Here is a 24,352-nt window from a genome sequence, read left to right on the forward strand (position 1 = left end):
CACCTCCACCACCTCCACCACCACCTCCACCACTATATAGCGTTTTAATGTGTTTGCAAAGTGCTGTGATAAATTATTTCATTTGCCCTGAACAACAGCCTTATTACTATTGTCTCCGTTTACGAAGGAGAAAACAGAGGCTGAGAGAAGTTAAATAATTTGCTCAGGTCTACACGGCTAGTGACTGAGACAGAATTTGAATTCATATCTTCCTGACTCCAGGTCCAATGTTCTATCCACTGAGCTCTGCTCTTTTTCCTTCGGTCTGCGGGCTTTGCTACTTGCCACTTACGTGTGTGCTTGGTATATCCCCACGCTCTCAGCCACGGGACACCCGTTTCTCCCCAATGTCTGTTCCCCTCAAACGCTCCCAACTCCCAGCCTAGTGTTGGCTCTCTGTGTGCACGGTCCCGGGCAGACTGGCCATTACAATCGAGCTCTTTCGGAGCCTAGTCTCTTCCGAGGTGAAACGAGGCAACTTTCGGGCCAGGTCGGCAGCTGCCGAGATGCCGGCGTTGCCTCAGTCCACCCGGCCTCCTGGGGTCAACCAGAGAGGTGGGTGGGGCCCCGTGCCAGGTGCCGAGGGATGCCGTCCTGCCATAGGTCGGGGCGTACGGGGGCGGGGCTCCGCCTCCTGCCTTGACAATTTGGGCTGCGGTTGCAGCAGCCGAGTATTGTGGGTTCGGTCCGCTCCAGTCCAGCTCCCCGCGCGTCCCCCCGCTCTTCCGGCGGCCCCGGCCCCAGCCCCGGCCATGAAGCGGATCTTCTCCTGCTCCAGTTCACAGGTGGCGGTAGGTGCCCCGTGGATGTTGCAGGGTGGGGAAGGGAGGATTGGGGTGGGGGTGAGGACATCCCCGAGGCAAGGGTCCGAATCGGAGATGCTTCTTGCTCTGCGCTGCCCGGACACTGCAGGCATCGCTGAGGAGCGGGTGACTTTTTGGTCCTCTCTTCATTTTTATGCTTATCTCTTCTTGTTTCTCTCCTCCTGTGGTCCCTCCAGTGCCCCCTCCTCCCCGCCCTTTGCCCCAGCGTCCCTTTGTCCCCAGGTGCCCCCTCCCTCCGTAGACCCTTCTCAACCATCTTCTCAGCGTGTCTCCTCAGTCTCTCACTCTTTCACCCAGCACCCTTGAATCTCTTACACTAGTCCTCTAAAGGTTACCTTGCTGTTTGGGCAGCCCAACTGGCAGTGCCAGAGGAGGAGCAGCCCGCCTGGCTGCTTCCCAGGTAAAGGATGAGTTGCCAGCAGCATATTCCTCCAAACATCTCCCTGCAGCTTTTAGCTATAAGGCTGGTCGCCAGACCTCTGTAGGCCTCCTATATGCCCCCTCCATAACTCCCCCCACCTTTTCCAGACCCTCACATAATTTCTTGGGGCTACTATCCTTAGTGCCATTGATTTGGGTTTGGATTGAAATGAGTGAGGGAATTTGAGGTCAAGATGCTTCCACCTTGATCCACTCTCTTCTTGTGCAGAATTCGAAATAGAAGGCCCCAGAAAGGATTGACAGAGAAGATGTAGCATTTCCTACTGGGAAGATCTCCAACAGGGGGGATCTCCATTAAGGAATGAAATTGTGCAGTTATTGGAACTACTGCTCAAAATTTGTTCTAGCCTAGGCACAGTAGTCCTGTTACTGATCCAAATAATCCAGAAATGAATTTGTCATCTGTAATGAGATTGATTGTCTAAGCTGACCTGAAGGTGTTTATCCATCAGCAAGTGTGAGAAATGCCCAGATAATTAGTACCATAGATTCATAGCTGGAAGGGACCTGACATTTCCACTGGTTGTCCCCCATCCCTAAAAGGTTCTTGATCCTCATCTCCAACTCCTGACTTCCCTGGCTTCCTTCAAGTCTCAGTTAAAATCTTTCCCAATGTCCCTTAACCCTCATGCCTTCCTTCTGTTGATTATCTGTAATTTATCCTGCATATAGCTTATTTGTGTGTAGATGACTGTGTATTATTTTTCCCCATTTAACTGTGAGCTCCTTGAGTGCAAGCGCTGCTTTTTTTTATCTTTCTTTATATGTCCAATGCCCAGTTGCACAATGCCCAGTTGCACAGTGCCCAGAACATAGTAGGTACTTGGTTATTTTTGTTCACTTATACCTGACACTTCGTAACCCCTTTTGAGGTTTTCTTGGCAAAGATACTGGAGTGGTTTGCCTTTTTCTTCTCCAGCCTAGCATATAGTAGGTGTTTAATCACTGTCTGTTGAATTTAGTTGTAGCAAATTAAAATACTAAGAGGTCTACTGAGGCCTATCCTTAATCCTCTCACAACAATTACTTCTCCATTCAACTTCTTATTTCAGTCAAATAGTAGAAGCTCTGTGGTGAGGACGGTCACTGTAGAGAACAGGTGATCTGCTCTTAAATGTGATCCCTGATCTCAAGGAGATTAGATTCTAGTTTCCCTGTTGTTAATAACACAACCTGTTCCCTGGTCACTGAGAGTCATCACATCCCTATCCTCCTTCCCAAGGAGTCTAGTGGTCTCACCTCCACCTTAGGTATGGGAAAACTCCAGTCTAGTTCACTAAAAACAACTGTTTCTTCCGATCCGTTCCAGTCCCTGGGTTTTCCCGGGGTCCTTGGTCAAGCCTGGGAACTAGAAAGGTGGAAACCAGATCAGTTTGAGCTGCAGGTTGGTTTCCTCATGAAACTCCCCCACACCTCTCTCATCATAAATTCCTCCACCCAATGGGTGGCCAACCACTCTAGACCCAATTGTCAGGGAAAAAGAGCAGCAACTTCCCTGGCCCCTCCCAGAGCCTGACTTCCTAGTCATGCCAAAGATCTCAAGAGCTCCCCTCTCCCATTCTACTGCTTGAATCCAGGGCTAGTTCACTTCTTTATCTTGAGGAAAAGGCTATGTAAGCAGAAACCATCATGAGGACAATCTAAGTTAACTCCAAACCTTTTCTTTGAAGGGGAGAGAGGATATTAAAAAATATATGTAACTTGGTTTTAGTCAACCAGGTGTGGTGCCTTTTAGCATATCTCACACACTGAACTATAAATAATTTACCGAGCTTACTATGGAAAAAGTAGGGCCAGGAATTCATTTTAGAATCCCTTGACCTCAGGTTGGATTAAAATTTACGTTGGTTCTTACAGTTCTTACAGGCTAAGAGGGAAGGACTCTTGAAATCTACTTCTAGTTTCACCACATACTCATAGCATAGTACATTCCTTCCCATCCCAACCTGTCAGGGACAGTGAGACCTGCTTTCTACCTGTTAGGGCACTTCTATTTCAATAGGATGTTGTAGACAGGAAGCTGGAGATAAGGAGAGGGTGGAGAAACTTCTGCAAAAAATTCTAGTGAATCTGGAATGGGAAGATGCAAGCCTTAACCCCCTTATCATGGCAGGTGTTTGCTCTCTTGGGGCTTAGGGGACAGTTTAGTGCTTCCTGCAGGCTTTTATAGGTGTCCTAAAGAGCAACAGAAAGACATTGGTGGGCATTAATAGGATGAAGTTAATTACCAATATTGGCTTGAATGAGAAAAGATATCATGAATGACCATAAATAGAAGTGGGCTGGTCATACAGTGAGAGTGAAGGCTAATAGGTGAATGACCCAAATGTGGTACTGGTACCCACAGAGTATTAAGAGAACCAGAGGAAAGTGTTTTGACCAAACCCAGGCATGTTGGTTGGACCTTCAATGTGTAGGAAGGCCTAGGTGCAGATTTCACAGGATGAAAAAATGGGTATTTTATGATCCTCATAGGTGGAAGAAATGCTTACTCTAACGAGGCCCATCCAAGTACTGAGTTACTGTATCCTAAGTTGTAAAAGGCAATGGGGCAGGATCTGGGAATCCTGTTGCCTTCCTAAGATCCCAGGTCTGGAGATGTGTGATGATTCAGGATCTCAGATTTAAAGTTAGAATGGACCTCAGAAATAATTTCATCTAATCTCTCCCCATTTTACTGATGAGGAAACTGAGGGCCAGAGAAGTGAAATGACTTACCCATGATCACAAGGTAGTAAGTGGTAAAGCTGGAATTTGAACCCAGGTCCTCTGACTCTAACTATAATATATTTTCTGCTGACCTATGGTGCCTTGGCAATTTGACATAGTGAACTAATAAATGTTCAAGGATGCCTGGGAATAGAAAATGTTAGGAAGCACCAATTTGTTGTTGTCCAGTTGTGTCTGACTCTTCATAATTCCACTTGGGGATCTCTTAGCAAAGAAGTAGTTTTCCATTTCCCTCTCCAGCTCATTTTACAGATGAGGAAACTGAGGCTTAACTGAGAGTTAAGTGACTTGTCCAGGGTCATACAGCTAGTAAGTGCCTAAGGTTAAATTTGAACTCAGGAAGACTCCAGGCTGGGCACTTTATTCACTTTGACACCTACCTGGATTAGAGAACTGGTAAAAATGTCAAGGAGCCCAAATTGGGACTTGGGAAAGACCTTGGCTTAAAAGGTCTCCTACTACATCCAGGACCATCTCCAGCTGTCCTGATCTATATCTTGCCACTGGACCCAGATGGCTCCTGAGGAGAAAGTGAGGCTGGTGACTTTACACAGCCCTCCCTCACTTAAATCCAATTCACTTGCATGTCATAGCATCACCTCCCTGATGTCGTGGTCCTCTTCAAGAACAAAGGACAAACAACTTCTGTGAGTAGTAGTAGGAGCTGCTCCACTGGGGAACCAACTGGAACTAGCCAGTTGGGCAACACAGCTCCTTCCTTCATGTGGAGAGAGGAAAAAACAAGAAAGTAGCAACCCCTGAAATCAGGTACGCAGTTCTTACTCATTGGCTCAGAGGAAAAAAGTCTTTGGAAACATGCTCTCTATATGAAGAGAGATAAAACATTATGGACATAGGGGGGAAAAAACCAAGCTTTTCCTAGTAACAATCTCATTTTAGATGTCTGATAAGGGATTACAAAATACTACCCTTGGTAAAACAACGAAGGGAGAAAAAGATTTTAACACGCAGTAAATTTGAGAATAGGGAAATTATAGGAAAACAAGTGAGAACTGAAACTAGCCAGCAAATAAAGGACTGGTTTGGTTGTGTTACTGCTAAGAAGCAGTTTATTACTCATGATCATGGACACGGCCAGGCTGAATTATTCTTTTAAATGAATATACCCAACTTTTCTGCAGTGAACAGCCTGCACTGATCCACCTGACCAGGGAGTTACAGGATCCTCTTGATCCAGCTAGGCAAATGGCAATCAAAATCATGATAGCTGACATTTCTATTGTATTTGTTAAATTTATAGTGTACCTCATGTGCATTAATTAATTTACTACCAACATGGACTGGGAAGCAACTTCTCTTGGAACATTTCAGGCTATGGTCATCTGTAGGGAGTAACTTCATGGTAGGGACTTTTCCCTAGCTTCTTTCCTGTGGATGTCCTGGTCCTTGAGGATAGTCCCACCATCACTGCCTAAAAGAATCAGGGTGGCCTGACTCATAGTTGTAAAACTAGAAGATACAGTGCAATGGTGTCAAACTCAAATAGAAACCTGGCTGCTAATCCCTACATAAGCATCTTGGTGCGTACACCAATGACTTAGTTTTAAAATGTATTGTTATGTATGTTTTATTGTCTTTTTACTTATTTTGTTAAATATTTCCCAATTACGTGTTACTCTGCCTCTGGCTGAAGGGCTTGTCTTTGACACCTCTGATTTGGTACTATTCCTTCATTTTAAAGATGAGGACACTGAAGCCCAGAGAAGTAAGGTGATTTACCCAAGGTGCGACTTTGGGATTTGACCCCAAACATCCTCTGACTCCCAAGTTGGCACACTTTCCACTGAATCACGACGCCTCTAAGAAGCTGTACCATGATGCCTGGAAGACCTCTTTTTCCTTATGGGTCCTCCTAGAAAGGCAATTATTCGGGTAGGGTTCTGCTGTGGTCTGGGCGGCTCCAAAATTAACCCTTTGCCATAATTACATAACAGAAAACTAGTATGGTCCAATGGTTTGAAGTCAGAAAGCCTGGATTCTAGTTCCAGGGTGAGTCTGTTCACTATTTCAAGTTGGAGGAAGGGGAAATTTTCGTATCAGCCAACAAATAATTAATAAGGCACCGCCTCTCAGTGAATGTTTACCCAACTGTTGGGGCAGGTATCATTATCTCCTCCTATCTATTCATAGGGTGGCTGGGAAGCTGAGCAGGAAGTGGGAAAGTATTTTTTAAAAAATTAAATATATTGATTTACATGTCACTTCAATCTTTCTACACTTCAAAAGATCTATACTTTTATCAGTATAGGACTTTTTTTTTCTTCTGTTGATGCTAATTCTAAACCTCCAAGCCTTCCATGAAGTGATGAGGCAAAAAAGAAAAAAAAAACAAAAGGAAAACCCACACAGATTTCCTTCGTCACTTGGCAGCCAAACTTCTGGGAATGAATGAACCTTTCCTAACTTGAGTGGGCTGTTCCTCTAGGGATAGACTCTAGCCAGTCCTTGCCTCTGCAGCTTGACAGGACTTGCTACAGCCTGTGATTCTGTGGCAGAACCTTAGTGCCAGAATTGGGCATCAGGGTAGTGGAGGCTCCTTTGCTGAAACGGGAGTCCACAGGTGTGGAACATTGACTATATTATCATTTTTTTCAATGTATTGTTCAGTTTTGCTAATTTCCTTCCCCCACACCCCCTTAACCTCTTTTTCTTAAAAAAAACCCCCACAAAACTTTGTTTTATGCATTGACTTTCTGGGAGGAGGGAAGGATACAGGGGAAATTTAGGCTATGTAAAAACAAAATACATCAACAGTTTTAAAAAAGAATGTAATAGAGAATACAAATTAAGGTAGTATAGTATTAATTTAGATTCACCTATCCCAAATGCCTCTTGTGATTGGAGCATCTTTCTTACTGAAAAGCTGACGGCAGAACCAGCTGAGAAATTCCTCTGTCCCCAAGTGAATTACTCTAGACGGATGGAAACCATGCATAAATCTGCATCTCAAGTCAGGGAAGCAGGCTTCTCCATGCATGCAGCCTGGGGTGTTCTCACCCCGCTCTGTAATCCCCGCCCTACTGCTGTTTCCCACGATGATTTTCTTCAAAGTTCTCGTGGAAGAACAATGCATGGCCAGGTGTGGCTGAGGTCTGGGACAGCTGGGTGCTGAGCTCCCTGTCACCGGTCCAGGCTTAGCCAAGAACCTATCCCTGCTCTTTGTTTGTTGTTACTAAGGTACCAGGGTGGGGTAGGGGTGAGGGAGGTATAATGGCCGAAGGATAGACTAGGAAACAAACTTGGGGCTTCCCTCCCTTGTTCTGAAACAAGGTTAGAGATTGTGAATAAAAAATCTGAATGGGAACCAATGCCTTGGTCATCAGTAATAAGCTGTGACCGTGGGCAAGTTATTGTGCCTCAGTTTACCTTTCAGAGAACTGACAGTGCAAACCAGTACTGGAACAAACCAGGAAACTGGTGCAAAACCGGAGTGGAGCCAAACCGAGAATTTATACGGGTTGTCCCGGTTTGTCTCCAAAAGGTCTGATAGGCATGGGGAGAAAAAAGCAGGGTTGGAAAGGCTTGCTGTGGGATTGAGCATTCAATGAAGAAAATACAAATTAAATGTAAAAGCCTATCAAATCAGCGCTTAAACTTTTTAAATCAGCTGTTCACATGCTTTTCATCTCAAGGGTACGTATACATACATGTGTGTATGTACATATGTGTGTGTATATCAGGGGCTTCAAAGGGGAACAAGAAAGTCTATACGGACTGGCTGTGGGAGTCTAGCTTGGTGGGGTGGGCGGTTTTCTTGGAGGCTAGAGCAGCCACCTGACTAATGTCCCACAGCTCTTGTTGGTAATAATAATAATAATAACAACAACAATAATGATAATAATAGCAGCTAGCATTTATATATCACCTGCTATATGCTGGGCAGTGCGCTTAGCACTTTACAGATACTATCTCATTTGATTCTCACAACTATGGGAGGCAGATGCTGTTATCATCCCCATTTTACATTTGAGGAAACTGAGGTTAAGTGACTTGTCCAGAGTCACACAGCTAGTAAGCGTCTGAGGCCAGATTTAAACTCGGGTCTTCCTGATTCCAGGCCCAGTATCCTATCTACTGCAGTGAGTGAAGCCCAGCCTGGTCCTATTTTAGCATGCTCAGCAGCATTCTTTCCTTTCCTTTGTGGTCAGACATGTTCCCAGAGCATATTCCTGTTAAATAATAAATGATGGAACATTGTTTCCAGAGGTTGTGTTCAAATTCTCGTGTATTGCCTGAGGTGCTGAACAGGGACTCCAATTTCCTCCTATTAGCACATCAGGTTAGTTAGTTAACAATTTGGGCATAGAAAAAGATAAGGACTGGTAGGCTTCAGCTAAGAGGGAGGGAAGGCAGGGAAAGGGAGAATGATTATACCTCCTTACGAAGCCAGCACCTGGGGATATGTCCACCTCTTAGCGGTGAAAGCTTACTAAGGCCATTAGGGGAGAGGTGGGGCTCCAAACCATTGTGTAATGGAGAAAGCTTAGCGTGGAGTCAGGAGGCCTGCCACTTCCTAGTGAAATGACTTTAGCAAGTCTCTAGGCCTCAGTTTTCTCATCTGTAAAATGAAGATCATAGTATTATCTACTCCACATCAATCAGATCATGTAAATAAAGAGCTTTACTACCATAAAATTATGCAGCCATGTAAACGACATCAAATAGATAGATACAAACATACACTGGTTTTCAGATCTTTGTGACCTGTGTCTACAGTGATGGTGGAGGAAAATGGGGCAGAGGCAGTGATTATTACTATTATAAAATACAAACCACATCCTTCATAATTTTGTCGAGGGCTGGCCCTGGCAATTATCTTATACTGGGCAGAATTTTTGTAATTGGCACCCTCTCACAACCCTCCCATTTCTTTCCCCTCTCATCTCCTTCCTTCTTCCCCAATTCCTTCCCTACCTCACGTGATGATTTTGGAACAGGTGGAGAAATGGAATCGCCGTGACCAGAAACTCCTAGAAGCAGTGCAACGGGGAGACGTTAGTCGGGTGACTGCTCTAGCCTCCAGGAAGACTGCCTGTCCCACCAAGCTAGACTCCCACGGCCAGTCCCCGTAAGTCCCCCTGGCCACTGCAGGCTTTCTTGTTCCCCTTTGAAGCCCTTGATATATATACACACCTATACATATATACATATGTGTATGCATATACTATACACATATGTGTATACATATGTGTGTGCATATACACGTGTGTATGTATAGACATGTATACATGCACACACATATATATCTCTATCTATTTATCTATCTATCTGTCTGCAGTGCTATATGTACAAAGTGAGTTCAATAAGTATGGCTCCTGCCCATGAGGAGCATTACTCTAAGAGATTGGAAGCTGACAGATTAACACATGAAGGGCATAATGACAACTACGAAAATACTGAAATAAGATACCAGTTAAATAGGATGTAGTGTTCGTTCATTGTAAAAACTGAAGGGTGAATGGATTTGAAGAGTGAAGTGAGAATCCTAGGATGTACGAGTTCAGGTGAAATGAAATTGGAGGCAGCAGGCTAGGTCAGGATTACCCTCTTCACTCCATCATAGCTTTGGATGCCTGACTTGCTCACTCTTTTCTGGCTGTTTGTCCATCTTCAAGCCCAGCTGTGGGTCTCTGGATTTCTTCTGTGCTTGACTAAGAAGGAAGCAATGAGTTCAGTTTTCTTTTCATCCCCTGTGTGGTTTGATGGTGCCCAGGGACAGGAATTCTGTCTTCTCTGTCTCTGTCACCTTCTTCTATGTGACTGCTTGACAGATTGCCGTCTCTTTCTGGGACAATCAGCTTAGAACCGGAGCACCCTTAGTGACAGGTTTGGGGGCGTGGTATTAAGGGATGGTGGCTTATCAAGCGTGGCCCACTTCTTGGCTCCCTTCTCCCTGCCTTATCTTTGTCTTATTTCTACCTGGCCAGATTCCACCTAGCAGCATCCAAGGGGTTGACGGAATGCCTGACTGTGCTACTGGCTAATGGGGCCGAAATCAACAGCAAGAATGAGGAAGGTGAGTAGCAGACTGATTTTTCAACTTGCCCTCTCCTTGACAGAAGACAGAATGGGGAGTCTCTGGGACCTATGTAGAATAAAGAACAAGGGCTTCTGACCATGGGACCCATGATTGTTTGTTTCTCCAGCATGCCTTAGCCAGCATCCCTACAGGGGCTCTCCCCATAAATTTGGGTGTGTCTTACCCTCACCCCACAGCAAGGACCCAGTCACTGGGGGAACAGGAATTTCTGGCCCTGTGTCACTGTAAGCTGTTCTGTCTAATCTCCCTCTGATTATCTGTGCGTCTTTACTCTCCCTCCCTGTGAGTCACCAGAGCTATGTGGATCCCCCTCCCCATCTCTCTTTCCAGGAAGCACCGCCCTGCACTTGGCTACTATTTCCTGCCAGCCGCAGTGTGTCAAGGTCCTACTGCAGGTATGTGAAAACCCCATCATGCTACTCCTATTGGGGTAGAAAGTGTAGGTTTGCATGTGGGATAATGGGGGTATAGGGTGTATTCTAAACTTGCCTTGTAGAACTACTCTGCAAAATTCACAATTACCTCCTTATAATCCCCTTATCCTGGGGTAGTCTTCATCAAACAAACTAGGTAAATTCCTGTGATGCTAGGTAGAGTTTCATGGAAGTAGTAGGTCACTGTGAATAAACAAACACTTACTGAATATTAAGTTATCATAGTAGATTGTGCTATAAGAAATGATGAGCAGGCAGACTTCAGAAGAATCTGGAAAGACTTGTATGGCCTGATGCTGAGTGAAGTGAGCAGAACCGGGAGAACATTGTACACGGTAACTACCACATTGTGTGATGACCAACTTTGATAGACTTAGCCCTTCTCAGCAATGCAAGGATCTAAGACATCTCCAAAAAACTCATGATGGAAAGAGCTATGGAGTCTCAATGCAGCTCAAAGCATACTATTTGCTCTTTTTCTCCCTTCTGTTTTGTTTCTTCTTTCTTGTGTTTCCTGCTATTGGTTCTAAATCTTCTGACTAATGTGAAAACATGTTTAATAGGAATGTGTATGTAGAGCCTATATCAGATTGCATGCCATCTTGGGGAGGGAGGAGAGGAGGGAGGGGGAGAAAAATTAAAACTCAAAAGCTCATGGGAGTGAATGTTGAAAACTAAAAATAAATAAATTTTTAAAAAGAAATTTTAAAAAAATTATCATAGTAGGGAGCTGGAATGGAGGGCATATATTATAGAGGTGGAACGAATGGGACTTGGTATAGTATGGCAGCTCCATTATGGTAGCTTATGGTCAGTAGAGGAACATAAAATGCAAAACATAAAATACTATGTACATTAGGTGGTACAAAACAAAATGCTGTGTGATATCGTGAGAAGAAAAACTCGATATTAACTGAGGTATCTGGGAAGACTTCATAGTGGAGATGGCATTTGAGGGGGACTCTAAGGAATAGGTAGGAATTCAATAAATTAAAAGGAGGGGTAGGAGACATTTCAGGCATATGAAACTGTGATCAAAGACATGAAGGAAGAGAAGCAGAGGGTGTGATCAAATTATTCAGTCTAGTTGGAGCATGGGGAAGGAAGTAGCATGAGGTAAGACTGGAAAGGCGAGGTTGTGCTGGGTCGTGGAGGGCTTTAAATGCCAGGCACAAAGAGTATGAACTTTGTCAGGTAGACAATAGGGAGCTACTGAAGATTCTTCAGTAGAGAAGGGGCAGGACCAGCTCTATACATAAGGAAGAATAATCTGGCAATCATATGTATATAGTGGGAGGAGAGAGTGGGGACAGGAAAATCTGTTATGAGGTTTTTGTAATAGCCTAAGTGGAGGGTGAAGGCCTGGATCAGGTTGAGGGCTGTGGGAATAGAAGGATGGAAAGATGGAAAGGATATTGTAGAGGTAGAATTGGCAGGCTACTGATAACTGATTGATATCCAGTTAAAGTTATAAAACAAAGGGAAGTGTCAAAGATAACACCAAGATTTTGAGCATGGGAAAGAGATGTGAATGGTGGTCACAGGATCATAGAGAAGGGACCTCGGAGGCTATTCAAATGGTCAATCAGAGAGGTTCAACCCTCTCATTGTATAGATGAGGGAATAATACCCATGTAGGGGAAGTTACCTTCCCAAAGTCACGAAAGTAGTCATTGTCTGAAGTGGGATTTTAATCCAGAGCCCATGCTTCCGCAGTTAGTGTTCTTTCCACTGCACTGCCAATTGTGTAAGCTAAGAAGCCATATCCTGATTCTCTCTCCTTGTATTACTCAGTTAGTAGCATTTTCTCCCTCTTGAACTGACTTTTTATGTACATTGTATGTGCTTATGTATATGTTGTATTCCCCCAATGGAATATGAGCTCCTTGAGGACAAGCATGATTTCATTGTATTACCAGCAATTAGCATAGTGTTTTGGAAAAAAATCAGGCACTTAAAAGTGTTTGTTGAGTTGAATAAACTCAGTTTTGGAAAAACCGAGTTTGAAGTGATAGTGGGGCATCCAGTTGAAGCCTACAGGCAATGAGAGATAGAGGACTGGAGCTCAGAAGAGAGGTCAGGACTGGAAATATACAGAGGGGAATCATTTTCATAGAAATAATAATAGATAAAGCCATGGGAGTTAGTGAATTTGCCAAAGGAGAGGGTATGGAAAGAGATGAGAAGAGAACAAAGGTCAGAAAGCTGAGGTGTATTCTAAGGAGTTGGGAAGAGGAGAAATTGAAGACAGAAAATGGTTAAGTTAGGGAAAGAGGAAGAGAGCCAGGAGAGAATGCTATCCCTGAAGCCAAGAAAGAAGAAAGTAGGCATGAGGAAAGCAGTGGTTCCCAATGTCAAGAGCTGCAGAGGGGCCAAAGAGAATGAGCACTGATTGAAAAATGGCAATGATGTTTGGTGATTAGGAGTTTATTGATAGCCTTAGAAAAGGCATGGTTTTTACTCATAGCAAGCTAACAACCTAGCTGGGGGGTTGGAACATGAAAGAGCATTAGAACAATTTATGAAACAACCCCAGACAAGTCAAAATGGTATAGACCACTAGGAACATTTTGATCTTGACCCTTTCTTCAAAGCCCTTTTCCAGTGTTCCAGCCATGGCTATGGACCTTGTAGTACTAATGTTAGACACAACTGTTATTTTACTAAAAGTTTTATTTGTCGTACAACCCAATCTCTCTCTGAACTGTACTGGGCTGACCCTCCCCATGTGGTTCCTCAGAATTTTGTTCCCTCCACTCACACATCATACTTTGCCCAATGAGATCATGCTATGACTTGGATAAGTATGTTAGTTGGTGGTGGTGTTGGTTGGGAAGGTTGTCTGTAGAGCTCATGTCAATTCTATATTGATTCTTCCTAGCATGGTGCCAATGAAGATGCAGTGGATGGAGAAAACCGAAGCCCTCTGCACTGGGCTGGTGAGTCTTGGGGATACTGAGGTATAGGAGTGTGTGTGTGGAGGGGTGTGGTAATGACTGGTGGTAGGATAGAAGAAGTAGAGGGTCCTTAGAGGAATGTGGGTTGAGCAGGGATGCTGCCTTTATACCAAGGGGTTCTCCTCCTGACACTGACTCTCCTTCACTCCCACATAAACTAGCCTCATCTGGATGTGCCTCTAGCGTACTGCTGCTATGTGATCATGAAGCTTTTCTGGATGTCCTTGATAATGTGAGTGTCCCCCCTGGAGGCAGGGCAATGCCTTCAAGAGAGGTGCTGCTGTCTCTGAGCGCAATTAGTTTGGGGGACAAGTAGGCCACATTCAGTGCTTTGGAGCTGTTTATCTCTCTCTAGAGGGCTGAAAGCTCCAAGTTTCCCAGGTAATTCAGAGAGGACAGCTATGGGTCTGTATCTGCCCCCCTCCAGTTGTATGCAGAGGGGGATGTTGGCAGGAGGAGGGAGGTAGATGTATCTCCAGGCTCCTTCAGCTGTGCCCATCCCCTACCTGTACAGGATGGACGGACGCCCCTGATGATTGCATCACTGGGTGGACATGCAGCCATCTGTTCACAGCTCTTGCAGAGAGGCGCCCGAGTTAATGTCACAGATAAGGAAGACAAGTGAGCTCTCCCTATTTCCTCCAATCCGGATTCCAGGCTCCTTTGAGTCTAGTCTATCTTGTCTCTCCTTCGGACAGAAGTAGCGGTGGGGAATGGGTGTGTGTATGTGCGCATGCATGTATGTATGTGAAATGGTTTCTTCACCAGTCGCATGGCTGTGGTGTGCTTACCCCTTTTTCCTGGTCTCTGCTTCGGGGAACTAGTGCCTGTATCCACATTCTCTTCACCTGTTGATTCTCATACTATGCTCTACGGCATAACTATCTCCAGGCCTATCGGCCAAGGCTAAAGACTTTGCCACAAGGCTGGTGTGGATCCCACACTCCAAATCAGTCATTCAATAAGCATTTATTAAACACCTACTATGTGTCAGGCAGGACGACTAGGTGACACGGTAGATAGAGTGTAAGACCTGAAGTCGGAAGACTTGAGTTCAAACCCAGCCATAGATACTTGCTAGCTGCGTGACCCTGGGCAAGTCACTGAACCCTGTTTGCCTCAGTTTCCTCATCTATAAAATAAGCTAGAGAAGGAAATGGCAAACCACTCCAGTATCTTTGCCAAGAAAATCCCAAATGGGGTCACAGAGAATCAGACACAACTGAAATGACTGAACAGCATGTGCCAGGCACTGTGCTAGGCTCTGGGCACACAGAGAAAGGCAAAAAACAGTCCTTGTTCTCAAGGAGCTCACAGACTAATGGTGGAGAAAACAGGCAAATGAATATATACAAACAAGATATCGATATCTATACTTTATATCTCTGTATGCATGTATCATAAACTGGGTGTAATCTCAGAGGGAAGGCACTACAATTAAGGACTGAGAAAGATTAAAGACTTTAACTTGAAGGAAGCCAGGGAAATTTTCTGATAATAGAGAAAGCTCTAAAAAGTCAATTGCGTTACCCATGCACAGATCGGCTCTGATTCTGGCCTGTGAGAAGGGGAGTGCAGAGGTCGCTGAAATGCTCCTGAGCCACGGGGCAGATGTAGGGGCTGTGGACTGCATGGGCCATGACGCCTTATACTATGCCCTGCGCACCCAAGACAAGGAATTATGGAGGCTGCTTCGCCAGGCGCTAAACCGCCGCCAGCGTGGAGGTAAGACAAACTATGCCCAACCTTCCCCCATCAGTCCCCATCCTCAAACTATTTTCAGAGGTTTCCTAAACCTTAGTGACTTTGAGGGCCTCTCTCCTATCCACTGTGGGTATTCCTGGAGATTCCTCTTAGAATCATCCCTTCTGCCTCAAGGTCATAGCAATATTATATTCAAATGATTTATTACTTCAATTTTTATTTTATTTATTTCCTTTCTGATGATGAAAAATGAACACCCCAAACAAAGTCCAAAGGGCAAGGCAAATTATTTATTGCAGTCTTGAGTCTCACTGTGGGCAACTCTGACTAAGACCATCTCTGGCCAAAATATTCAACCAATAAAAGTTTAACTCCAATGCAGCCTTGCTCTTGGTTCCTGGGACAGTCCCCTTAGCTGGGGATTTACAATACATTTCTGGTTTGAGGCAGCTCGGAGGCACAATGAATGGATAAAATGTTAGACCTAGAGTCAGGAAGCTCTGAGTTCAAATTCTGCCTTGGATATGTACTAGCTGTGTGCCTCTGGGCAAGTCTCAGTTCCCTCATCTGTAAAAGGGGATGATAATACCACCTACCTCAAAGAGTTGTTATGAGGATCAATTGAAATAATGTGCTTTCCAAACCATAAAACATCATATGAAGGTTAGTTGTTGTTGTTATATTATTATTATTATTATTGTTATTATCTACTAAGAGAAAGACAATGCCTCTTAGGGAAGGCATATATACTGGAACATGTCAGAAGTTTGAAGAGGAAGGAGCACATGATATCTGTCTCTTCTGTCTTAAGAATCTGAGAGTGGTAGCATCCGCCATTTATTAAAAAACTACTGGGTGCGTGGCAGTACTATGTTAGGCGCTACGAGATACAAAATCTAGATGAGACTGTCCTAGATCTGTTGCTATAATCGAGGATATGAATGTGGGGAAAAAAACCTAAACAAAACATATCTATAAGCACTTTTTAAGTGCCAACATCATGCTAATCACCAGAGATACAAATACAAAATCAGAGGCAGTCCTTTCCCCTGAGGAATTTACATTCTAAGGAGGGTGACAATTTATTTGCTGGGGAAGAGGTAGCCTGGGAGAAGTGCTTTGGTCCTCAGAGTTATGGGATGGTGAGTGGGGCCAAACTAGAGAAGACTGATGCACTGTCATGACAAGTGGCAATCGATGTGACCATAGTTCCAGAGCTGGATGCTCAACCGAGCTATGAGCAAGATCCAGTGTGAGATCTAAAGGTGGGAAGATGTGCTGGAAAAGTAGTGGACTTGGAGTTAAAAAGACCTAGGTTGAGGATAAAGAGGTTACATTCTAATGGGAGAAGATAACCTGTCTAAGGGGGTGGTAGCCCGTGTCTGCCAAAGAGGCACTTTGGTCCTAAAAGTTTCTGGGATGGTGAATGGGGTCCAAAAGCAGTAGATCTGGGTTCAGCTTCTCGATCTGTTACTTTCACCCTATGTCAACTGTGGCAAGTTTCACTTAACGTTTTTAAGCCTCTTCAGTAAAATGGGGATAATAATATTTGTCCTACAGAACCCCACAGAATGAAATAAGATAATGCAACCTGAAATTCTTTGTTGATGTCTGTCAACCAAAGGTGCAACATAAATGACTGTTGTTGTTTTCTGACAGGCCAAGGGCTGGCTCAACATCCTGATCTATCATCTCAGGTAAAAAGTCAAGCCCTTGCCTCTCTCCTCTGCCCCTCTGAACATCTCTCCAATCCCACACTCCAGCCAACCTTACTCCAGTGCCTCTGTGGGAATGTGTCCAAGGGCTCGGCTTGGGAAAGAAGGGCTTCTCTTATGGTGACATTCTTTACAGAGCTGCCCCTCAATTTGTTTTTATTCTAGGGCTCCCCACCCAAGATCCCAAGAACAGCAGAGCCAGAGGAGGAGGATGGCAAAGAGGAAGGGGATGAGGACACATGTAGCCCTCAGGAGTGGAAGAGGAAGTATGAAGCAGAGAGAAAGAAAGTCTCCCAGCTGGAGAAGGAGCTGGTACAAAAGGAAGAAGAGTGTAAGGTCCAGGCTACAGCCTGCCAGGGTCTGGAGAGCCGAGTGCGAGAACAGGTACAAGAGCTGGCAGTGCTCTTGGCCAGGGAAGCTAGAGACACGGGTGGGCAAGGTCCCAGTTCACGGCCTGGGGGGGATGGCATGGAGCAGGGCTGTGTTCTGGACTTGTTGGCCGAGCAGGTACAAGAATTGAAGAGACAGAAACAGGCTATGGCATCACAAGTATCCAAGGCCCGAGGGCCCCAGTGTGAAATCCAGGGGACAGCCCAGCCAGAGGAGCAGAGGCTGCAGCTGCAGAGCCCGGTGGAGAAGACCCCAGGGAAGGCCAAGGAAGAGCAGCTAGCAAATGTGGAAGGGGTCGTGCCAGGCCGGGGAAGAGGAGACCAAGTGCTTGCCCTCAAAGAGGAGAGAGGGAGGGCTCCGGGTGCCGAGCCAGCAGGCATGGTTGCCTTGGGCCAGCTCCTGCTGCAGCTGAGGGAAGAGCTGACTGCAGTGTGGAGGGACAAGGATGCTGCCCGAGGGGTCCTGGGCAGACCAGCTGGAAACAGGGTTTGGGGGGCATCTCAGGCTGAGGCTGCAGCAGCCGCCTGGGAGAAGATGGAGGCTCGGTTAGAGCAGGTGCTGGCCAGGCTGGATCGGGCGAAGGCTGGGCTGCACGTGGACACTGCACCTTCTGTCCCCAAGTCCCCAGAGGAAGCTCTCCCCCGAGCCAAAACCATTACTGTGGCAACGAGCCCCCCCAGAGAAGGCAAGGCAAAGGAGGAAAGGGCCCATGAAGCTCGGGGGGAACCCCTTGGAGCTCCAGGAGCAGGGCAGGCCCCAGAAGGGACTGGGGCAAAGGGACAGCTGGAGAAGGAGGTGTCAGCCCTGAGGCTGAGCAATAGTAACCTGCTGGAGGAGCTGGGTGAGCTGGGGCGGGAGCGCCAGCGGCTGCAGGGAGAGCTGCATGCCCTGAGCCAGAGGCTGCAGAGGGAATATATGCCCAGGCCGGAGGCCCAAGGTCAGCTGCAGCAGCTACGCAGCAGCGTGGGGCTGTTGGCTGAGGAGCTGGCGGTGGAGAAGGAAGCAGCTGAGCAGCTCCGACGGCGCCTGGCTGCCCAGAGCACAGGCCTGCAGGGGCTGCGGGAATGCCTGCCTCCCAACCTGGTGGGCGGAGGGAGCCCCCAGGGCTCAGCCCCTGACCTCCTGGAGGAGCTGCAGGGCTGCGTGGGCGCCCTGGTGGCCAGGTATGACGAGGCGCAGCGGGAGCTGGCCAAACTGCGGAGAGAAAACCAGCTACTGAAGGGCACCGGCAGGAACGCCGGGGTTCCCCGGGCTGTCCCCCAGGTAGCTGCCCTGGAGCAGGACCTGGGGAAACTAGAAGAGGAGCTGCGGGCGGTGCAGGCCACCATGGGCGGGAAGAGCCAGGAGATTGGAAAGCTGAAGCACCTGTTGTACCAGGCCACCGAGGAGGTGGCGGAGCTTCGCGCCCGGGAAGCGGCCAACCTGAGACAGCAGGAGAAGAGCCGGGCGTCCCTGGTGGCCCAGGCACAGACTTGGGGCCAGGAGCTCAAGGCTTTGCTGGAGAAGTACAACAATGCGTGCAGGGAGACCGGGCAGCTGCGGGAAGTGGTGGCCGAGGAGCGGCGGCGCAGCCGGGAGCTGGCTGCCCGGGCCACTGAACAGGAGCGCCAGGCCAGTGAGATGAGGGGCCGCTCAGAGCAGTTTGAGAAGGCTGGTGAGTTGCTGAAAGAGAAGATGGACCAGCTGATAGGGGCCTGCAGGGAAAAGGAGGCGAAGGTAAGAAGGCTGAGGTAACAAGGGCTAAGGATGGACCCTGGTCATCCTGCTGTTGACCCCCAGGCAGGCCATCAGAACCACTGACTAATTCTCTTAATAAAGGAGTCAGATAAGACCACGGATGGCTGGGACAGAGTCCTTGCAGGGCGTTAGGGGGTAGGGTAGAGAAACTGAAGATTTTGTACCCCTCGTGGTGGTAGGGGGAGGAGTGTGTGTGTGTGTGTGTGTGTGTGTGTGATCTGTAGGGGTCTGTAGTTCAAGGCTGCTATCCTGGCATCCTGGCAGGAGTGGAAAGTGCCCTGGCACTGTAGGCAAGTTAGACCTTAGGCAAGTCCCAGTCTCTCTAGACCTCAGTTTTTCTTGTACTAAACTTCTGAAATCCAGCTCTAGCACTCTGCATGGTTAAATGACATTAAGGGTTTTTGTGGGTTGGCTCTGGGAACCTAACAACCATTTATAGCATTGTTTCTAAGGGGAAATGCATTCTGAATTCCAAACAACTGACTTACAAACTTTGAAGTACTTCCCTTAGTAAGCTCATAACCTCCTGTATAATGAAAAAAACAAATCTAGGCCATTTTTAAAAGGCTACTGTAATCCTATTTGATCAGTACAGGAAACAACTTAAGAATGTTAGAAAACAACACACAAACCAGTGTAAATTAATATTAGCACAGAGAGCATAAGTGTAAAGGAATGTTCAAAATGGGGTGAGGTTTATCCCAGAAGGCTTCCTGCAGGTTTTGAGCCAGGCTTTCAAGGAAGGGAGGGGACATAGATTGATGGACTGGACTGAAGGAGAAAGTGTCTTAGTGTCCTCATCCTGTATTTTGGCCCCCATCTAATCGGTGTCGCTTGTCAGGGCCCGGAGTTGCTATTAGGCGGCCATCTGATGCCTTACGTGTGTGTGTGTGTGTGTGTGTGAGATATGGAGGTAAGAGGATTTTGGGGCTGCCTCCATTGTCTCCCTCTTCTACCTCTGACCCCAGATCAGGGAGCTGCTGAAGAAACTGGAGCAAATGTCAGCTGAAGTCCTTGCTGTTCGTGGGGAAAATACCCGCCTTGTGCTACAATTGCAGGTGGGTCTTGGCCCTGGAGAAATCAGCTGGGAAGGTATGAAGAGCGAGGTGAGGGAGGTGGAGTCAGGTACCTGGCAGAGCCAGTGATGGGCCTTACTTATCCCAGGGATTTAGTGTCTGCAGGCCCATGATCTCATACAGCTTTTTGTTTGCACGTCTTTTAGGTATTTCGCATTATTTTGCATGATGGTTATTAGTGGGTGGCTGTGTTGAATTCCTTCCCCTACTTAAGACTATAAATGTCATGAGATCAGGCGCCATGTCTTAGCAGAACTCCCAGTGCCTGATATAGTTTTTAGCAAGTAGGGAGCGTGTGCTTAATAAGCATGAGTTTGAGTTGAATTGATCTGGAATAGATTCCCACTTTCCTGTTCTGTGCTTCTGAGGTCTGTGAGGATTGGGATATAAGGCTGAGTCCATTGATGTTCTTTCCCAGGATTCTCAGAAGAACCACCAGGAAATAATTTCCACCTACAGGAACCATCTGCTTAATGCTGCTCAGGTAAGCATATGGACAGGTCAGGATTCTGTACAGGGGAACCCCTCTCTCATCTGTCTCCAGATAGGGAGGTCCGTGGTTGTTTGTGTTTAAGAGGAACATCCCTTTCTTTCAGGCTCTGAAACAAATGTTTTGGTTCCTTACTCTTCCTTCACTCCCTTCCCTTGTCTGTTTCAGTACTAACTGGAACCAATTTACCCCTACGAGGGCATATTGGGCCTGACTTCTGGGAAAGGGATGGATAAGTAGGCTGCCCATTTTCTTATTTAATCTGCCTCTTCCCCTTCAGCTCCTTTCATTTCTCCCATCTTTCTTGTGTGCTCAGGGTTATATGGAACAGGATGTGTACAAGATTCTTCTGCGGATCCTCAAGATGCAGGAGTGAGCTCCCATGGATGGTGCTGGACAGGAGACTTCTCTGCTGTGAGTTTTAGTGATAATGTTGACAGTGTAGGGAGGAGAGGGACTGAAGAAAGGGGAAGAGAGTTTGGAAGGTGATATTAAAGAGGAGCTTCCCCTCTCCCCTCCTCTTGCTCCCTGCGGGTGACTAAGATCGAAGAGACCTTTGGAAGCAGACCTAAGGCTGCATTTGTGGAGGTAATAGGAAGTGTTAGCTAACTGTGGAGAAAGAGTTCAATATGTCATCTGGGGTGGTAGTGGCGAAGGGGTTAGTACAAGCTCATGGTCAGTAAAAGGAGGGTGGTGGTGACTGAAGGCGGTAGTGCTGTCTCCCACGGTGGAATGCAAGAATGCCAAAGATTCACATTCCCCCACCCTACCCCTTTTTCATCCCAAGTTCATTTCATTCCTCCTGCTGCTTCTAAGCAAGGTGAACTCCCTTTTCCAGTTCACATGTATTACTGTTGTTCAGTCATGTCCAACTCTTCATGCCCCGGTTTAAGATTTTCTTGGCAAATATACTCCTATGGTTTGCCATTTCCTTCTCCAGCCCATTTTACAAATGAGGAAACTGAAGCAAACAGGGTGGAGTGACTGCCTAGGGTCACACAGGTAGTAAGTGTCTGAGGCCAGATTTGAACTCAGGAATATGAATCTTCCTGAATTCAGGCCCAACACTCTATCCACTGTGCCACCTAGCTGTCCCAGTTCACACATATGGGATCTTCTTTGAGGATTTCATGCGGGGCTGTGTAGGGATTGAGAAAGCTAGAATGCATGTGTTTTCTTCTTAATGTCCTCTTCTTCTTCTTTTTTTCCCCCCCAGAGGGCAAGGGCAGCATCAGAGGCCAGAACCATGGCCATGGTGTGGTGGGGGGGGGGGCTGGCCTATAGCAGTGGTGTGGGCTGGACTTTCCTGACATGAAGAACCCCAGATCTGAGAAGCTAGACCTTGGATGCAGGACTGATGGAGCCAGAAGAAAAGCATGGAAGAAGCCAGCTCTGTGGGAAATAAAGCAGAAGGCAGTATTGTGTTGGTCTGGGGTCTGGGTGGACATGCATTTCCTAGCTCCCTTTGCCTTAGCCACAAATGGCCTCTCCCCCAAAGGGAGGTCATTGACATGATCCTTCCTTTTGCCAACGCTTTCAAATGCAGATAATTACAATCTCTCCTCCTCCTTAAGGCCTCTGAGTGAGTCTATATTTGCTTTTTGTCTAGTGTGGAAAGATACATTAGGGGTAGAGAGCCGTTTTATGTTCCATCCAGGACGAAGAGTGGACCTACTGGGGACACCCCCCCTCCAATGGAGCAAAGCTTTCTTTATTCTTGAAAGACTTCTACTACTCCCTTTACTGCACCAAACCCCAAAGCTACCACACTGCTGGATAAGAGTGGGAGCACTGTCATCCCTGTAGCCCTAGAGGTTGGTCCCTCCAAACCTGTTATTTCTGTACAATGGCAGCATGATCTAGGGGCTCTAGAGCTGGCCTTGAATCCAGTAAGATGTGGGTTCAAGTTCTGCGTCTTGACATACCAGCTATATGGACTTCAGGCAAGTCACTTAAATTCTAAGTACCCTCGACTATTCTCTGAAGACTAAGTTGTGATAAAAGGTGCCAACCGCACTGGTTAGTTTCCTTACCTGAGATTTTCTTACACCAATAAAATCACAGGCCCAGGTCTATCATCTGATGGATTAAGTAGGGCTTTGGTTTGACAGTGAAGGAATCTTTGCAACCTGTCTCCCCCAGATCCCCTTTCCACAATCCCCCAAGCCTTTAGGACACACAAATCCCAGCTGGAGTTGGGATGTGATGATGGCAGAGCAGGTACAGTGGCTGGCATGTGGATGGGGAATGGAGATTGGAGTACTGCTGAACAGAATTCATTTGCCTGTAGTTTGGCTCATAAGCCTCAGGTTTAAACATTTCCATATGGCAGATGATGATGATGATGATGATGATGTGTGTATAAAAGAGTAGGAGAGAAGAATGGGGAGGTGGTACCTTGAAGGAGACTGGGGGTGGGGGTGTGTATGGAGCTGCTTTCTCCAGGATTTGGGTGGGGGAGGAGCAGCTCAGAATCTGGATCAGCCCCCCAGGGATTGTACCTGTGGTCCACAGATATGTCAGTTCCAGTGAATGGGTGTGGGGGAGTAGAGATTGCTTTAAGCCATGGAGTGGGGTTGGGGGGGTGAGGAGAGATGGAATGGAGGAGTGGGGAAGATACATAAAACATCTGCAAGAAGAGTGTCCTAGGGGCAGCTAGGTGGCACAGTGGATACACTGAAGTCTGGAGGACCAAAGTTCAAATCCAGCCTCAGACTAAACACTTGACACTTACTAGGTGTGTGACCCTGGGCAAGTCACTAAACCCCAATTGCCTTAAAAGACAAAAAAAGGTCCTGCTCACGTGTGGTCATCTGAATAGAATTCCTCCTCCTTCTTTTTCTTGCTGAGAACAGACAGAAGAGCTTGTTTTATTCATCATTGTGTTTCATGGGGTCAGCCGGAAAGGAGGAAGAAACTGAGGCAGGGGGAAGAAAAGGTCTTGGTTTTTTTTTAAGGGGGGGTGGGCCTGGCCAAGGTTTACAGAGTAAGTCAGGAAAGACCCTAGCAATAGAAGCCAGGCTTCCTGGCTCTCTCCAGGGTTTCTGGAAGTTTGCTTTAGGACACAGGGATCTGGGGGAAGAAGGAATGATAAAGCAGTAAAATAAAGAAGATTGATGCTAGTCCCAAAGCCTAAAACAACCCCTACCTAACACACCATCTTATTTTTAAAACAAACACCTAAGATCTTCAGACTCTGGAATTTGTTTTGTAAATAAACTTTTTTCCTAAATGGAGGGTTCATTAACCCCAGTCCTCACCCATTCTGCTTGCCTGATTGTGAATGAAGTGTTGTGTCTGCACCTGGGGTGAACGTGAGGCCTTGGATTCAAAGCAATGGACTGGAGGAAGATCACCTTGACCAGCAGTCCCAGGAAAGCAGCAGCAGGACATGGCTCTGTACAGGAGGGGTGCTTGAGGACAGCTGGTTGGATTGGGTTGAATGGAAAGGATGCAACCTGAAAATCCAGAAAGGGAGGAGGTTGGGAAATTCAACAAACACTGACATAATGTGTTTGGTGCCACGCAAAGTTTATTAATAACAACAGCACTTTAAGGTTTATATCTCGCTTTATCCTCACAACATCCCTGAGAGGCAGGTGCCTTTATTATCACTCCCATTTTATAGATGAGGACACTGAAACAGACAGAGGTGAAGCGACTTACTTGCCCACTTAGGTCACTCAGTAAATGTGTGAGGCTGAATTTGAAATCAGGTCTTCTTGACTCCAGGACCATCACTTTATCCACTGTGTCATCTATCTTTTCAGAGGTTCCCAAACTTATTTGGCCT

The 24,352-nt window shown here is 46.5% G+C and overlaps 1 protein-coding gene and 1 long non-coding RNA gene across 4 annotated transcripts; one reads left to right on the top strand and one right to left on the bottom strand.

The window, feature by feature from the left end:
- Nucleotides 1–686: 686 nt before the first annotated feature.
- ANKRD35 (ankyrin repeat domain 35) lies at nt 687–22,132 on the top strand. Of its 3 annotated transcripts, XM_021003710.2 has the most exons (14): nt 687–791; nt 8,954–9,084; nt 9,944–10,032; nt 10,387–10,451; nt 13,372–13,429; nt 13,609–13,679; nt 13,962–14,068; nt 14,988–15,172; nt 16,811–16,848; nt 17,032–18,972; nt 19,962–20,051; nt 20,488–20,553; nt 20,876–20,973; nt 21,776–22,132. In XM_021003710.2, the coding sequence occupies exons 1-13, from the start codon at nt 753–755 to the stop codon at nt 20,933–20,935; spliced, it is 2,940 nt and encodes a 979-aa protein (XP_020859369.1). In that variant the 5' UTR covers nt 687–752; the 3' UTR covers nt 20,936–20,973; nt 21,776–22,132. The 3 variants fall into 3 exon arrangements, with proteins under 3 accessions (XP_020859369.1, XP_078011052.1, XP_020859353.1); XM_078154926.1 differs by having other exon boundaries at nt 20,876–22,132; XM_021003694.2 differs by lacking the exons at nt 20,876–20,973; nt 21,776–22,132 and having other exon boundaries at nt 20,488–20,643.
- Nucleotides 15,360–23,813, bottom strand: LOC110219958 (uncharacterized). The gene is made up of 2 exons (XR_013486862.1): nt 23,363–23,813; nt 15,360–21,951 (listed from the first exon to the last, which is right to left on the bottom strand). It is a non-coding gene; the product is annotated as an uncharacterized LOC110219958 (long non-coding RNA).
- Nucleotides 23,814–24,352: the final 539 nt, after the last annotated feature.

The sequence above is a fragment of the Phascolarctos cinereus genome, unplaced genomic scaffold (assembly GCF_003287225.1).
Source record: "Phascolarctos cinereus isolate Bilbo 61053 unplaced genomic scaffold, phaCin_HiC Scaffold_5;HRSCAF=322, whole genome shotgun sequence".
Classification (NCBI taxonomy): Eukaryota; Metazoa; Chordata; class Mammalia; order Diprotodontia; family Phascolarctidae; genus Phascolarctos; species Phascolarctos cinereus.